At 34.0% G+C, this 16,251-nt stretch overlaps 1 protein-coding gene across 1 annotated transcript; it reads left to right on the forward strand.

Annotated features, from left to right (window-relative positions):
* The first annotated feature begins 1,458 nt into the window (after window positions 1-1,458).
* Window positions 1,459-12,281, forward strand: LOC132163956 (protein DGS1, mitochondrial). The gene is made up of 14 exons (XM_059574345.1): window positions 1,459-1,800; window positions 2,422-2,536; window positions 2,646-2,849; window positions 4,506-4,643; window positions 5,590-5,751; window positions 6,613-6,807; window positions 7,769-7,869; window positions 8,055-8,144; window positions 8,694-8,766; window positions 8,839-8,867; window positions 8,953-9,076; window positions 9,830-9,940; window positions 11,578-11,678; window positions 11,830-12,281. The coding sequence occupies exons 1-14, from the start codon at window positions 1,574-1,576 to the stop codon at window positions 11,948-11,950; spliced, it is 1,791 nt and encodes a 596-aa protein (XP_059430328.1). The 5' UTR covers window positions 1,459-1,573; the 3' UTR covers window positions 11,951-12,281.
* Window positions 12,282-16,251: the final 3,970 nt, after the last annotated feature.

Raw genomic sequence — 16,251 nt, forward strand, 5'->3', positions numbered from 1 at the left:
ATTGCATGACTATTTTATGTATCAAAACATGCATATTTACAACTCTCACGATATACACTTTGTTGCACATGAACTTTAGCTATTTGTGAAAATGTGTGACTTAACAAGATAATGATATTGAGACTTGTAAAAGTATGCATGTAAAATACAGACAAGATTAATTGCATCGTATGACATGGTGCGTTGATATGTGTGGGATAATGTCATGGGCTTACTATTCATGTTAACTTTATGGTCAAATGTGTGTGTAATATATGAGTCTTGGATCCAATGGTTGTTTCGTAACCGGCACAACCTTAACGGGCTGTCACTACATGACGTACATCATTAGTGGCGTGTGCTACCTGAGGTCGGATTCGATTGGGCTGCTAGTGTTATGAACGGTAGCGTACAATGGTCGGGGCACTAACATTGTATTACAGGTTCCTCAGAATAGTGCCAACCTTGCTGAGTAGGGGTAATATCTTGGATAGACCATAGTGTTGAACTATCACTATTACTCATGATTATAAGCATGTACTATATCTATATCGCATCCTAGATAACTGTCATGATTAAACTGTTGCATCCTTTATCAAACGGAGTTCATCACAAAAAAACTGGCATGGGTATTATGTGCATTAATTTCCACTAAGTCCTTGGACTTACTCATTTGTTCTTATGTTTCTCACTCCGTTATGAATAATTGCGCGGTTTAACTAGCATAGACGAGGATGCCTACGGACCAGACTTTGGTGATTGCTCATGACTTGATTAGAGTCATTTTTTGAAGACATGGACCCTGTGTGGCTGAAATCAATGTGGGATGACGGAAGAACCACACGGGCAGACATGATAGAGATTGTCATCTCTTTGGCATTACTCAAACTTAAGATTTGATCTTTTATCTTTTGCAAGACAATTATATTATGGTTCTATAATATGTTTATTCGGATGACGGTCTGTCGACTAATACTTTGGTGACTTATTTATATGATGAGGTGTTATAATTATTCTGATGTATGAATTTTGTGGTTGTTTAGTTACTCTTTTCCTTTTCCCTTGAATAACAAAGTTTTTCGTTGAATTCTCTCGTTTATGAGAGTTTAAGATCCCTGAGTTCTGTTCCATGAGGGATAGGGCTGGAAGATGAACCAAGATATCAATTACCAGTTAATTGATTTTCCCATCGGGTTGTTACAAAAAGTGACACTGATGTTTTAAATATTTACATGTTATTAAAAAAACATGTAAAAAATATATACTATTAAAAAAAAAAATTTGTGTTTCATGTTTAGGACAAAATATATACTTTGTTTATGTTATTTAAAAAATATGTGCATCTCATATGTTCAAGGAACATGTTATTTTTATAGACTATGTTGAAAGAAATTACCCCGACCCACATGGGAGGAAACTTATATATATACTTTATTATTATTATTATTATTTTTTTAAAAAAAATTTCAATCGAAGTCGAAGCAGTCAAAGGCCGCCTGAGGAATTGAAATATATACATCGAATCAGTGATCCGGTGCTTCTCTTCCTTTCTTCTCCGGACAGAAGCCGAGAGCGACGAAGCTACAGGAACTCAATGGAGGTGGTACCTGAGGGGAGCAACGAGTCCAAGGACCTCAAAACCCTATTCTCATTCTACTCCAGCTATCTCTGGAACCGAGTGGTCGGTTACTTTCCCTCTTCGGGCTCGAACTTTCTCGGGAAAATCTCAAATCTCTGTCGCCAAGCGGCTCGCGCTGGGTACCGGAGTCGCAGGAAATGTCTCCCCCTACCATTGCCTTCCAACTCGCTCGACTCTTCTCTGTATTGTAGCTACCTCTTTTCACTTCTTTGTATAGTGTTTTTTCTTGTTTTCCTTTTATTTCTTGTTCGGTTGCCGAGAAAATGGAGGGAGAGAGTTTCGAGGTTCGCATTTTCTTTTGTTTCCTTGGGTAATGAAGAATTCGACTAAATTTAGTTCTATACTTGTGTTACATTTAATTGCTGTTCGTGTTCATTCTCTGTTTATTTTGTGTCAAGTTTTAATAATTTAACTGTGGTACACTTTCAACGATTGTTCGTATTTTAATTTTATTTTTTTTTGGCTGTTAAAAATGATTATGTAAAATACTGATGAGTAATTGATTTATAGTAGTCAGTTCCTTTAAGATATTTTGAATTAGTTAGATAGTAATTTTGATTGCTACTAATACTGAAATGTATTTATGTGAATGACATTTTAACTGAAGATAAAGTTTGGGAAATTCTTTTACTTTAATTTTCTGTAAAAGCAAGCTAATGAAAGATTTCCTATTTATGTTTTTTATGAAACATATCATGCTTTGTCAGCAGAGGAACATTTTTCTAAAAAATTGAGTTAATAATGCATTTGTTTCTTATTTTTGGGAAACATCAAACTATGGGTTAAATGCTCTACCTGCCCAGGGTTATGACAGAGACGTCTAGAGTTTATGAGGTTTTGGAGGATATTTTGGAGCACATCTTTTTGAATTTGCATAACATCCAGAAGAATTTGCAGTTTTGGCAATCTAGGGCGGAGGTTAGTAGACCATGCATATGATGCCCTTCAACTGATAGTTTATGTTAATTATTATTCTTTTTGTAGGGACATCTAATATATTGTCATTGTTTCTATGATATTATTTCAGGGATCCAATGCTCGTAAAATGTACTTCATGATTTTTGAGAGAGGGCCGCGGGCTTTTATTGATGGAACGGTGCAGCTGATACGTGAAAGTGTTGCTGAGGGTTCTTCCATGCAGCAGCTATGCCATTCTGCATCACATCACATATCTGAGAGAATAGCTGTCTTAAGTTGCTTAAGATCTGCGCTTGCTATGTTCTTGGCTCAGGTTTGCTCAATCTTATTCTTGGTTTCATTTTGTGCATTTGACTAATGATGGTCTCTTCATTTGTTTTTACTTAAATTTGTTTGTGTTCTCCATAAATAATCTTATGTTGTTCATTTTCCTTTTGCATTTCTTTATTGACAGCTTAAGCTCCCTATGTTTCTGTTGTGTGTGTAAAATATAATGACCATCTCTCATGATGTGTGGATAATATCATACTACAATGTTCTTGTACCCATGATAGTTTTCCTTTCCCTTGGAGGAGTATTTGGCGGAATAAGGTTCTCTTGAGAGTGACGGTCTTTGCTTGGTCGGCTGCATTGTAGAAGATCCTCACCATGGACAACCTAAGGAAGCAGCATGTTATTGTGGTTAATTGGTGTTGCATGTAAGAAGAGTAGGGAGTTAATGGATCATATTTTACTCCATTGTGAGATTGCAGTGCTCTTTGGAATACTATTTTCAGTAGTGTAAGATTGGTTTGGGTTATGTTGGTTTCTTCTTTCTTTGAGCTTTTGTATTCTATTAAATTGAGGCGAGGCATTGAGGATAAAATATGTTGGATCCCATCCAAAAGACCGAAGTTTGAAGTGAGTCCTTTTATCATGGGTTGTTCACTCCTTCTAGTTTCCCATTTTCCATGGAAGAGTATCTGGGAGTCAAGGTTCCGCATTTTTTGTGTGGATGTTGGCATTAGGGAAAATCTTTACTTTGGATAACTTGAGGAAGAGGTAAGTCATGGTGGTGGATTGATGTTGTATGTGCAAGAGGAGTAAGGAATCCGTTGATCATCTTCTTCTTCACTATAAAGTGGTAAAAGAATTATGGAATTCACTTTTCAATCTTTTTGGTGTTGAATGGGTTATGCCTAGAAGGGTAATAGAATTGTTGGCTAGTTGAAGAGATTAGTTGGGATGCTGTAGCATTTTGGAAGTTCGGTGGATGGCACCTCTGTGCTTAATGTGGTGTATTTGGAGAGTGGAATGCAATGAGCTTTGAAGATCACGAGATTTCAGTGGTTGAGCTAAAAAACTGTTTTGTTCAAATCCCTATAAACATGGATAGCGGTGTATAATAGTCTTCATTTTTTTTTTTTTTCTGATATTCTGGACTTTTGTTTTTCTTTTTCTTTCTAATAAGGGCATTCTCTTGTATACTTCTTGTGTACTAAGATTGCATCCCTCTATGCTTTCTAATGAGATTGAATTGTTTAGTCAAAAAATGTTTAGTTAGTTTGCATAAGATATAATTTGAAAGCATCGTACCCTATTTGTCAAGGAACCATTCAGAATGCTAGGCCATCAATCTTGTTTAACTTTGCTAGGGTACTTAAGGCCTGCAATATGTCCTTGTTGACCATATTCTAGCCTATTTGGCATAGTGAGGTTTGTTAGTGAGTTTGAGGAACTGGTACATTATGTTTAGTTAAGGTTGTGGTTCCACCCTTTCTTACTCACTGACACTTCCCATTGCACACAAATGCGCATACACGCATACATGCAGATTACAAAATGCTTAACCATATTTTATATCTATAGACACTTGTATGCTACCTACTTAGCTTCATAGTTATGTATTGCAGGATAACTGCACGGGTGTTTATTGGTTTTTTTTCCCCCAAGAGTATATAATTTGATTTTGATTGAATTTCATTTATAGATTTACATGGAAGTTGATAGATTTGGGGAGGAGTTAGTGAAGGATCCTGAAAATTCATTGCCCTCGTTATTGGTTACAATTAATGGTCTATTTTCAAATTTGGAGGCATCAATTGGACATCTACATGCAACACGTCAGGTGACCATAAGACCTATCCTTTTTCATGACTGTGCTTGTGGTGATTGCTGTTTGCTTTTGCATTGTTTACATTTCTGTAATTGTGTTCACCATGTAGCATGCCGGACACTCAGATATTTTTGTTATTATTGCTATTAATATATGGGAAAATTGCTCCAAAAGTCCTTGAGTTTTGCTCTTATGATGAATTAGAGTATGAGTTTCTAATTTTGACAATTTAAGGTCCAAGTTTGGTCTTTGTGAGAAATAATTCTGTCACATTTTCCATCCAGCTTTTAACGGAAGACTTGCTAGCTGTCATCTTCTCCATGTCAGACAAACAAAAATGTGCCATGTGTATCCATATCCACGTCATTATGCCACAAAGGCAATTATGCCCAAAAATAAAATAAAATAAGAGAAAAAGAAAAAGAGAAGGTGAGACCCCACCACCCCCCTTTGCACCCTGCACCCATCAGAGGGGGGGTGGGGGTGGAGCCACTCCATTGCCCCCTTTGTGGGGTGGGGCCACCTCACCCCACCCCCTTTTGTGGGAGTGGAGGGTGTAGAGGGTGGGGGTGGGGGTGAATCTCTTCCACCTCCCACCGCCCATCTTTGTCCTTTCTCTTTTTCTTTCTCCTATTTTTTTTGTTTCATTTTTAAATTTTTTCCGGCATAATTGCTTATGTGGCATGGTGACATGGATATGGATATATGTGACACGTTTTTATTGGTCTGATGTGGAGAAGATACTAGCTGGCAAGTTTTCCATTAAAAGTTGGGTGGATAGTATAACAAAAGGATTTATTTGTTACAAGGCCAAAATATTGGGCTTTTTATTGTCAAAATTAGAAACTTAGGCCCTTATTTGACACAGGCAAAACTCAAGGATTTTTGGGGCAATTTCCCTAATATTTATTTTGAACTTCTAATTTTTATTTCTCCTTATACAATGAATACTATGCAGAGTGATTCTTCTGTTGAAGGGAGCAATTCAAGCCCACTACTGTTTGAGATGCTGCCCAAAGTAAATCAAGAAGGGTCGCAGTGGACTGATTGTGAAGTTAGAGATGCTATCAACTTGATTTATCAAAATCTATTGAAGTTGGACTCTTATTTATCTGATCTTGTAAGAGTTCCTGTGGTATTTTTATTTTTGTATTGTTAAATCACCAATTTTCCCAAAAGTTCTAGCCTATAGTGAGTATAATCATTTAATTAATATTCTAATATTCCCCTTTACGTGTAGGTGCAGACCTTTTCTCAATGAATGTGGTTATCACTTAGAATATTTAACTTAAATGGGAGTATGATGTGGAGTCATGGCTTGAACATAGGTTTTCTGGTCTGATACTAAGTTGAATAATGGGAGAAAAGAAAGGGAAGAGAGAGAAGATGGGAAAAAAATAAGAGATAGAATGGATGTCAGAAAGAGAGGACCTTGAATTAGGGTTCCCACATTACTAAAGTATTATTTTATACTAGAGTGGGAAATGTACAGTTACGTAAATGCTCTATAAAATAAGAACAACAATATTGGAAATAGTACTCCTCATCAACAATCTTCAGATTTGGCTGTTAGTTAGAAGTATCCATGCTTTTGAGGTTATTTTGCATAAAAGAAATAATCAGACCTTTGATGGGGGAGGAGGTCTTGTATAACAAACTCAAAGATATATTTTCAAGATCTTTGTATGAATGGCTGTCCTTAAATGGACTAGACACATTCAATTTATTAGTTGGAGGATACTTGTCAATTCAAATTGGGATATTGTTAAATTTAGTTTGTTATTATTGAATGTTTTATTTTAATAAGACTAGTTATTACTTATCAAAAAAAAAAATTATTGGATGTTTGATAGGAGAGTAATGATCCAAACTTGTTTCTTTCGGGGTATGTTTGGGTGATTGACAGGCTTATGCAATGGTTTCTTGTTTAGTTGGGTCAGGTTTGAGACATGTTGTGTTGTTGCTTTTTAACTTCTCTTAGGTTGCCGAACATCGGAAACCCAGGAAGATAACTTTACATTGGATCCCCTATACATGTGGTGCAGTTGGCTTCTCTGTCTGTTCTATGTGGGTCCTACGCCACAGTAGTTTGATGGGAAGTTCTGACATTGACAGATGGATTCGTGAAGCGCGGGACTCAACAGTTAGCTTTTTCAATGATCATGTAGAACAACCGGTATATTAATTCTTGCTGTACTCGCTATTAGTTCCTTTCACATTGGAGTTTTTTGGTTGCTATTTTTTATCATTGGATGTTTTGGTGGCCTGTAAATTGCTTTTGTGTCATGAACATATGACCCCTTGAAGATTAAGATCTCGAGCCGTCAGTATTTTGTAATACTAGATGCATATGCGGAGGAAAGGGCCGCAAATGTCCAGTCCTAATAAAAATGACCCATTGGAAAAGATGTATCCCTTCCCTGCCTGATGGTGAAGAATATTTGACAATCAAAGGGGTTGGGCAGTCTAGTTGAAAAAAGAAGAAGTTGAGAATAAGAGGGATACTTGTATATCCATTAATTTTGTCTTTGTTGATATGGGCATTGATCTTACTAGTCACAACTGCCACTGTTGAAAGGGCCTCATTGTCAATGAATATTTTCACAATTAGTGTTGTAAGCGGTGGGGGATTAGTAATTGAATGATAACCTTGTCGTGTAATGTTGAGAAAGACATATTCAAGACCCTTTGACCTTGAGGAAATTGCACAATTTCAAATTTTTTAAAAAATATCAAGGGCTACTTCATAAACTATCATCAGACATTCAAATGGGAGTATATTGCCTTTTTTTTTTTTTTCTTTTTTTTTTTTCCCAATACGGGTACAGTGAAAGCTTACTTTTCCACTTCCAGAGCAGTAAGACTGGTAAAAAATCTTTACCACTGATAGTGTGAAGAGCATTTTGGGAAGATTGTTTCCTTTTCATTAGTAATTTTGTCTTTTAAAATCTAGGCAGTCATTTTAGGACGCACCCCTGCGCGCGCAGGGGGTGTGGGGGGCGTGGTTTGTATCTATTCTTCATTGATGCTAGCAATTCTCTCTCACTACTCTCTCCCTTCTACTTATCCTTTGTGCATTGCATTGTTCATATCTCAAGTGTTCACAATTTTCAATGATTAACTCAATTGTTTAACAGCTTCTGTCTATTAGAGATGAACTTTTTGAGACATTTAGGAAGAGGCACAAAGGTGTTATGGAGCCTGAAGAAGTGCAGTTAACTTCCAATTCCCTGCGCAGGTTATTGTTTTTATACCATTTTCTCTGTCAAACAGATTCCCATTTGTTAACCAGACTATTCTTCATCATAGATTGCTTGTGGGATTGCATTGATTATTAATATCTGATTTCACAGTGAACATGATTTGGGTTTAATAGATCTTGCTGTTACTTAACCTTAAAATATTTGTCTCCTTCGTTTGCAGAATGTTGTTGACATTCGCTGAGCAGACCAAAGGTCAAAAGTTCCCAGAGAATGCATCAGATCAGGAAATGCTTGAAATAGTTATGGCCAGGTAGGTCTCTCGTAGTGTTTACTTCTTTTAGTTACTTGTAACAGGATTTGCTTATGGTGAGGTGCTTAAATATGCCTGGAAAACGGTTGTAGAGGATAGTTTTGTCCTTCCTATTTTGGTTCTATTTGCTTACCATGAACATTTTTCTTGAAATTACTTATAAAAAAAAACATTTTTCTTGAAACATCTTTTATTTGTTTTGTGTATTAAGTAGGATGAGAAAATAGGAACATCTGGTGTTGATAACCAATGGGAAATATTACTAAAACAATAGTTTTAACAGTGTTGGAAGTGAAGAAAGTAACTGAGATTAATTCTTGATCATAGAAAATGTAAGTATATGTTCAAGGTCTATGGATCATCCAAGGATCAAGACGATCAAGACAGATTTACATGTCAATAATGTAAAATAATCCAAGCAATAAAGATTTCTATTGAACTCCATATTCTTGTTAATGTTTTGAATTACGTTTTTATATGGTATTTGTGTAACTCTGCTGATTTTATCTTTTTATTAGAGAGATAAGTTCATTGATTTCTTGGATGTAGGTATGAAAAGGAACTTATGCATCCCATTCAGAACCTTCTTAATGGGGAACTTGCTCGTGCTTTGCTCATCCAGGTAATATACGCTATTGTCAATACGTACTTGTTTATGAATCAATAATTTTACATTTGTTTTGTCACATCACAGGTTCAGAAGCTGAAACTGGATATTGAGACGTGAGTTTCATAGGGTGGCTATCCAATTTTATTAATAGACTAGTTTGTCTGATGTTATAGTTCCTAAAAATCGTTCTTTGAACAGGGCAATGCTTGAGCTGGACCAGATTCTTAAGGCTAATGAAATCAACTTTGCCATTCTGGCTGCCTTACCAGCATTCTTTCTCTCTCTTGTTCTGCTCATGTTAATGCGTGCTTGGTTGAAACGGGTAGGAAGATTGTAAAGCTCTTTTTATTTTTATTTTCTAAGGATAATCTGATGATGTGAACTATATTTGTTGCATGTCAGCATGCGTGCAGTGCATAATGTAGTTCATTGCACTGTTTAAATGGCAATGGTTATAGCTTGCTGTATGTCTTTAGTTAAGGTCTTGTCTACTAGTGGGTTGCATATTCAATTTGAGAATATAATAATCTTCTAGGCAAGTAGCAAATTTTGAATTAAAAATTGTTAAAGGTTTTAAGAATTTACTTTTTTTTTTTTTTTCTTGCCACAAATCATAATTCTTATTTCCATGATTATATTTTTGGTGGAAATTATACTCTTCCTAACATTTCAAAAATGTGTGCTTTTACTACTGACCAATTATGAATGGTTTTTGGAAATGGAGGGAAATGCATGCGATTGCCATTTTTGTTAACTGATTATTATGCACTGGTACTTTCGAAAGTTATGATTAAAGATGCATAGTTTTGAAATGGATTCGTTCTGGTCTCAATATCCATCCAGTTTCATTGCTGGACATTCTGCAGGATCATTGTTCATTAAATGGACGTTGTTGAAAGAGATTCAAAGCTAGAATTTTGTCTTTTTCTTATTTTAATGGAGTAACCTGTGCTACCCACTGGATGGAGTTATCAGACCTTTCCAAGTTCTGTTATCTCTACAATTAGGTTTCTCTTTCTTTTGGTTTTCCTTATTTAAGGCATAGCTTAATCTGATTTTTGCTTATTTAAATCAGGATACCAGAGCAGAAGGAAGGGGAAGAGTGGCTCGGCTCCAACGAAGACTGCTCCTTGTGGAGGTTGAGAAAAGGATTTTGCAGTACCAAACTTATGTTGACCAAGGGCAGGTATGTAGCTAAATATCTGGTCAATTCTTATCGAAAGAATTGTGTGTTTGTGTGGCTATGTGGCAAGGTGCTTTTGTGCGTTTTCCTTCACATAGAAGTATACAGTGAAAACTCTGTTGGCAGAATGCAGTCACATGAATGTAAGGTCTCCCATTTGTTAACAGGAGATTACTCATGCTATAAGCCTTAATTTACGAGTAGTTGCATATCTTAAGAATTTATTTTTCACTCTCATTTAAAGTCATTTTCAAACAAAGCAATCAAAATATATTTGTGCATCAAAATGAATGCGCCAAATGATAGAAATGGGCTGACACAAATCATATGCCTAAACTTATTCTATGCTTTGTTTAAAAAAGTAACAACAATAATTATTACATTGAGTCAGTAACAAAGTATTATGCGAATAAGTATATCTAGTAATTACTTTTTGCAACTTGATTGCTCTTTCCTTGTTTGTTTGTTCTCCTTTTTCATTTCAAATAAATGCATGTTAAACACTTGTTATGTGATTTATGTCAGCTATTGTCAAATAATTTGTTAATCCTTTTCTAAATCTTCACCTAGTTATGATGAAAAAGCTACCTGTTCTTCGCAGTTTTTCTTTTTTTCTTTGAGTAGGATAAATTAAAAAGAATAAAGTCTCTCACATGGTCTACCATCTTGACTAAGTGATCCTATAAAGATAAAGTAAAATGTCTGAAATCCAAAAATAGGTATCAATTGAGTTTAGCCCATGGAAGCGCATAGAATCTGCTGCTTGATTGGATGCTCTAAAAATCTTATTTATCTTAATCTCCAGTAATGTAGTGAAACATATCATGACACCTCCGAATTAAGGTTGCAGTCTTACATGGAAGAGTACATAAACAATAAGACTGTTTATACTGAGTTTCAAATTACATTTTATATGAATTTAACTTATATCTCGATTAATTACCTGAATTAAGTGTTCTCTTAAAGTCATAGTTTAGGTAAAGAGAAATTTCCTTTGCAACCTTTACTGAGCGCACTACTGTAGGCTGCTCTCAATCACCATGAATTACTATTCCCACTCCCAAGTTCTTAGATGAAACGACAACTTCTGCACTTACCCCTGATACTGGTGGCTTCTTTGACAGAAATATGCAACTTTTATCTTATATGTGGCCAGATTTAAAGTTGACAATTCGTGTTTTCACATGTTGGGTTCGTGTCGTATCGAGGCATGAGAATAAAACTATATAGGTTAACTATTTTTTGACCCATCTAATTAAACATGTCAAATCCCTCAACTTTAACCTGCTGATTTTGTGTTGGGTTTGCTAATCACGTAAAAAATTGTTGGCCCTAACTAGATCTCATCCTCATAAGAAACAAAAGGACGAAGTGAGAAATAATACAGTGACAATGTATGTTTGATAGTTTACTAACAAGTTTCAAGTATTCAGTTGCATGTTATGGAGTATTCCTTCTGATTTCATACCTTGTATTTCCCAATTATTCTTCCAAGGTTCTTTAATATACCTTATCGGATGGAAATTTCTTTCTGACTGCCTCTCATTGCTTTATTTATGAATCAAGAAAAAGACGTCAAGACACTCTATTTGCTTCAGTTAAATACACCACTCCTCCTTCATCTTTCATGTATCTTACAGGAAAAAGAAGCGCAATGCATGTTTGGATTAGCCTTATATAGTCTGGATCGCCTGTACCATGCTGTGGAGAGGCATGCAAAAGCAACTGGGGAATGGCAGTGGTTAGTTTTATTTGTCTGTTTTACAAGCAAATCTGCTGAATTCTTCATATATATGCTTGCCTGTGTTGCTTGAGTGTGTCACAGAGCAGGAGAGTTGTGAGAAATCATGAATTTGGACAATGAGCTAACCCCCAAACAATATTTTGAACAGTTTGAGACAGGATATTATTGATCTAGGAAAGCCTGGCCTTCAAACCACATATAAGCTCATAGTGACATCTCGCATGGAGCGAATATACGACTGCTTGCTGCCTTCACTGAAACGCCAATAGCACTTCGCTTTTTCCCCTATCCTTTGGCTTTTACAAATTGCTGTGTGATCACAATTTTGAGAGGTAATCTAGCATTTTAAATATCTACAATGCTTAAAATGGTAAAAGCACTTTGTATCACAATGCTCTGGATAAGCAGCTTTGAGAATTTTTTTTTTTTTTTTTGTTACTTTTATTTTAATTTCTTATAAAATAAAAATAACTTTTACTTTATTTGTAGTTATGGCACATGATGTGATGTGTTGTGGGTAACTGAAGTTATATGTTGCATTGCCCTTTTATTTATAGATTTGGCTCAGGTAGTTTTCTCTCAATGATATAGACTTCATTTCACTCGCTTTCTCATAGTACAGAGAGTGGTCATTGATGGGGCATCAGAAAATTGATTTTGTGCTGCCCCACAAGTTAAAAACAAATTAACCATATGGTAATCAGTTAAACTTGTTGCCCAAGGCATAACAATGATTCCTATCAAATTTCTGTTTATTTATTTGTTATTAAATAAAAAGGGAAAAATATAAAAAAAGCCCTTTAAACTACCAGCCGTTTGTAATGTAGCTTCCCAATGTTTGAAAGGTACTAAAGTAGCCTTCCAAATTATCAAAATGTATAAAAAATGCCACTTATTTTTTTTTATATTTTTATAATACCTCTATTCTTTTAACTAACAAAATAATAAAATAATTGTAAAAAAAAAAAAACCAAACAATTTTTTTTTTTTTGGTAAAAAAAATCAAACAATTTTTTTTATTTAAAAAAAAAAATGGTTGAATAAAAAAAAAATTTTAAAAAAAATCGTTTTTTGGAATAAATAGTAAATAATTAGTCATTGTAGTTGGCATAAATTGCAAATAGTTTCATGTCGTATTAAAGTAAAATCAAAGGTACGGTTCTTAAAATATTCCAAAAAAAAAGGAAGGTACTAAAGTAGTCCATCAAACTACCAAATTGATTTACAGTGACTAATTATTTATTTATTTCAAAAAACTTTTATTTTTTTATTTTTTTTGTGGTTATTCGCCATTGGTTTTTTGTTTTTTTTTTTTTACAATTATTTTATTTGTTAAAAGAATAGGAGTATTACAGGAATATAAAAAATAAGTGGCATTTTTAATACATTTTGGTAGTTTGGGGGCTATTTTAATATCTTTTAAACATTAAGAGGCTATATTGCAAATGACTAGTAGTTTGGAGGCTTTTTTATATTTTTCCCAGTAAAAAAATATTCTAGATGTCTTTGGGGTTCAACCCTTTATCAAATCGCCTTTTGAGATTTAAATTTCATCAAATCGGTAGGTATGTGAAAATGATTAAATTTATTTTGAATAACTTACTTTTCGATTACTTTTGCAAATTATTTTAGAAAATTACTACTAAATCAGTAATTCTTGCTTTTACCTGATTTCATTTTGATCGTATTTAACCTTTTCTACTATCGCGTGTGGATTCCTTTCGATCCATTGACTTCAAAAACCTCTTCATAATTTAATAATTTATTTGTTTGTTCTTTTATTCATTGTCTTTTACAATAAATGTGGGTATTTTGATATGTCACTTCCACTTGTAGTTTTCACCATTTATATTCTCTTTTGCATAAATGAATAATGTAATTTATTTACGCTCTATAAACTCCAATATTATATGCTTACAACTTCTTTTAAACCAATCATTTCTTTAAAAACATTGTTCAAGTGGAGGCTATGATCTAATAGTATGTTGTGAATATTAGATGATATCTCTTCACTTGTCCTTTTACATTTATTTATTTATTTTTAATTGTAGTCGAAGTTTGCAAAGAGTGACATACTAATTGCGTAAAAAAATATTGTAAAACCATATGGTCCTAGTAAAAGACACAACTTGAAAGAAAATTTATTTAATTAGAATATTATCATATTTCAAACTTACAATTCTTAAAACAACCATATAAGAGAATTCCTAGTTTGGGAGTCATCGAAATATGATGGCCGGAAAATGTAGCCGAAAACTTATGTTAATTATGATTCATGAGTTGATTGTCCTCATAATAATTGAAGTAAATGGCAGTAACCCTACCCCTCCCTCTCTCGGTCCCACTTCATTTCCAATTAGCCTTCATGTTTTCCAACTTGATCAAAGTCATAATCACATTCTGATTCTCTGCCTAAATTCTTTGAAATTTGGTCACGAAATTCCAACAAATTTGAATCCACAATATTAATTTCACTCCAAATCTCTTATGCCGAAAACATATATATTAACCATGATACTTAAGAGACCTTAATTAATAGTTAGTAATAGTTAATGATCTGGTATATCTTAAGTAAAATCTGCCATCTATGTTTGCATGCGAGAGAACTTTGAATTTCCAACGTCTAAGAATTGAAGTACAAGGTTGGAGTTTTGAGAACAAAACAAAGTTTTCTTTTAAGCTGAGTTAAAAGAAATTTCGAACCCAATTTATAAAACTAAGTTGGCAACAACCTCGTGCATGATGAGTTATCAACGGCCCAACGTTTTGGCTCGTGTTGTGCTTAATTTAAGAATATATATTTTTTATATATATATTTAAGATCGTTATATATTAAGCATATATAGATCGACCGTTAAATATATAAAAAATTTCAAACTAAAGCATGATGTACCTTTTTTTTATATTTATTTTTTCCCTTCCTTTCTTTTGTCACTTTTAATATTTTCTTTCTTGGTTCTATCATTCTTTATTTATTTATTTTATTGATATTTTAATTTAGGGTAAATATATCTAAAGTCCTTGGGTCAACACGCCAAAATTTTTATCTACCAAATTTTTTTTTTTTTTTTTTTTTTTCGAAAATTTATTCCATGGATCAATCGAAATTTCAATAAAATTCCTACTGTCAAATTTTTTTAACTGCCGTTATATTCTTTGAAACACACAGTTTTGCTATGTCTGCATAATAATTTTTTATTAATTTAATTTAAAAAATTAAATAAAAATTAATAATTTTTTTTAAAAAAAAAATTGAAGGGCCAGGAGTGGGCAAATCACCCGCAGACCACCCCAAATCACCTAGGGCTGGCCGTGAGCCACCCCTAAATCCTAGGGGTGGTCGTAGGCAACTCCTAAATCCAAGGGGTGGTCGTGAGCCACCCCCGAGGTGGTTTTGGGTGGCTCGTAGGCCACCCCTAACCTCCCAAAGGGTGCCCCCCTAGGGTTTAGGGGTGGCCTGCGGGCAACCCCTAACCACCCCTAAGGTGGGCCACCTCTAAACCCAAGAGGTGGATCGCGAGCCACCCCTAACCACTCATGGGGTGTCTCGCGAGCTACCCCTAGGTCGTTTTGGGTGGCCCACTAGGGGTGGCCAGGGGTAGCTTCTGGTCACCCCTTCAATTTTTATTTTTTATGAAAAAAATTTTATTAAATTATTTAAATTAAATTAATAAAAAAAATTATTATACTGACGTGGTAAAACGGTGCGTTTCAACCAATCTAACTGCAGTTAAAAAAATTTGACGGTAAGAATTTTCTTGGCATTTTGATTAACCTAGAGAGTAAATTGTCGAAAAAAAAAAACCTTCAGGAGATGAAAATTTTGGCATGTTGACCCAATGACTTTATATATATTTACCCTTTAATTTATGAGAAATGCTTGATTTCATTAAAAAGTTTATCTTTTAGCTATTTTAATCCTAGGTGGCATGACCCATTTTAAAATTAATAGATTTTAATGGGCCATGCCACAATAAAAAATGAAAATGAGTTATGCCACATAGGATTAAAATGGCCAAAAAATAAATTTTTTAATGCAGCCAAACATTTATCTTAATTTATATGTTACACTTACGATCAAATGAGTACATGTTAAATCTTACTTAAAATTTAAAATTTAAAACAATGATTTTTAAATTAAATATTTAAAATTTAAAATGCGACATTTTAACTGTTCATCTTTGACCTCAATTTTTATTGAGCCCTTGCAAGGAAAGTCCAATATTTTGGGATAAATGCAATTTTTGTCGCAATGGTTTAAAGTTTTGACAAATAGTTCCATTAGTTTTAAAAAGTGTCTAATTACTTTTTAGGGCAAGTAAAAAATATATAGTCTTTACAGTTATAAAATTTGACAAAATCCGTTAATGTATTAAATTGTAGTAGCTAAACCACTCTCATCCGTTAATGTATTAATTTTTATTTTTTTTATTTTTTATGAAAAAATAAAAATAAAAATAAATGTCAAGACTATATATGTGTGTGTGATTTTTTTTTAAAAAAATTTTATTTTGACGTACCTTCATTAAATTAACATACTTTGTCTACTATTAGGGTCCGTTTGGACCCT

This window comes from Corylus avellana, chromosome ca10 (assembly GCF_901000735.1).
Source record: "Corylus avellana chromosome ca10, CavTom2PMs-1.0".
Lineage (NCBI taxonomy): Eukaryota > Viridiplantae > Streptophyta > Magnoliopsida > Fagales > Betulaceae > Corylus > Corylus avellana.

What these genes read in the sequence shown, in the direction of transcription:
- LOC132163956 (XM_059574345.1), top strand. Translation starts at nt 1,574, where the DNA reads ATGGAGGTGGTACCTGAGGGGAGCAACGAGTCCAAGGACCTCAAAACC. An exon ending in CTGAAACTGGATATTGAGAC is followed by an intron (nt 8,868 to 8,952) that starts GTGAGTTTCATA and finishes TTCTTTGAACAG; the next exon opens with GGCAATGCTTGAGCTGGACC. An exon ending in TGCGTGCTTGGTTGAAACGG is followed by an intron (nt 9,077 to 9,829) that starts GTAGGAAGATTG and finishes TATTTAAATCAG; the next exon opens with GATACCAGAGCAGAAGGAAG.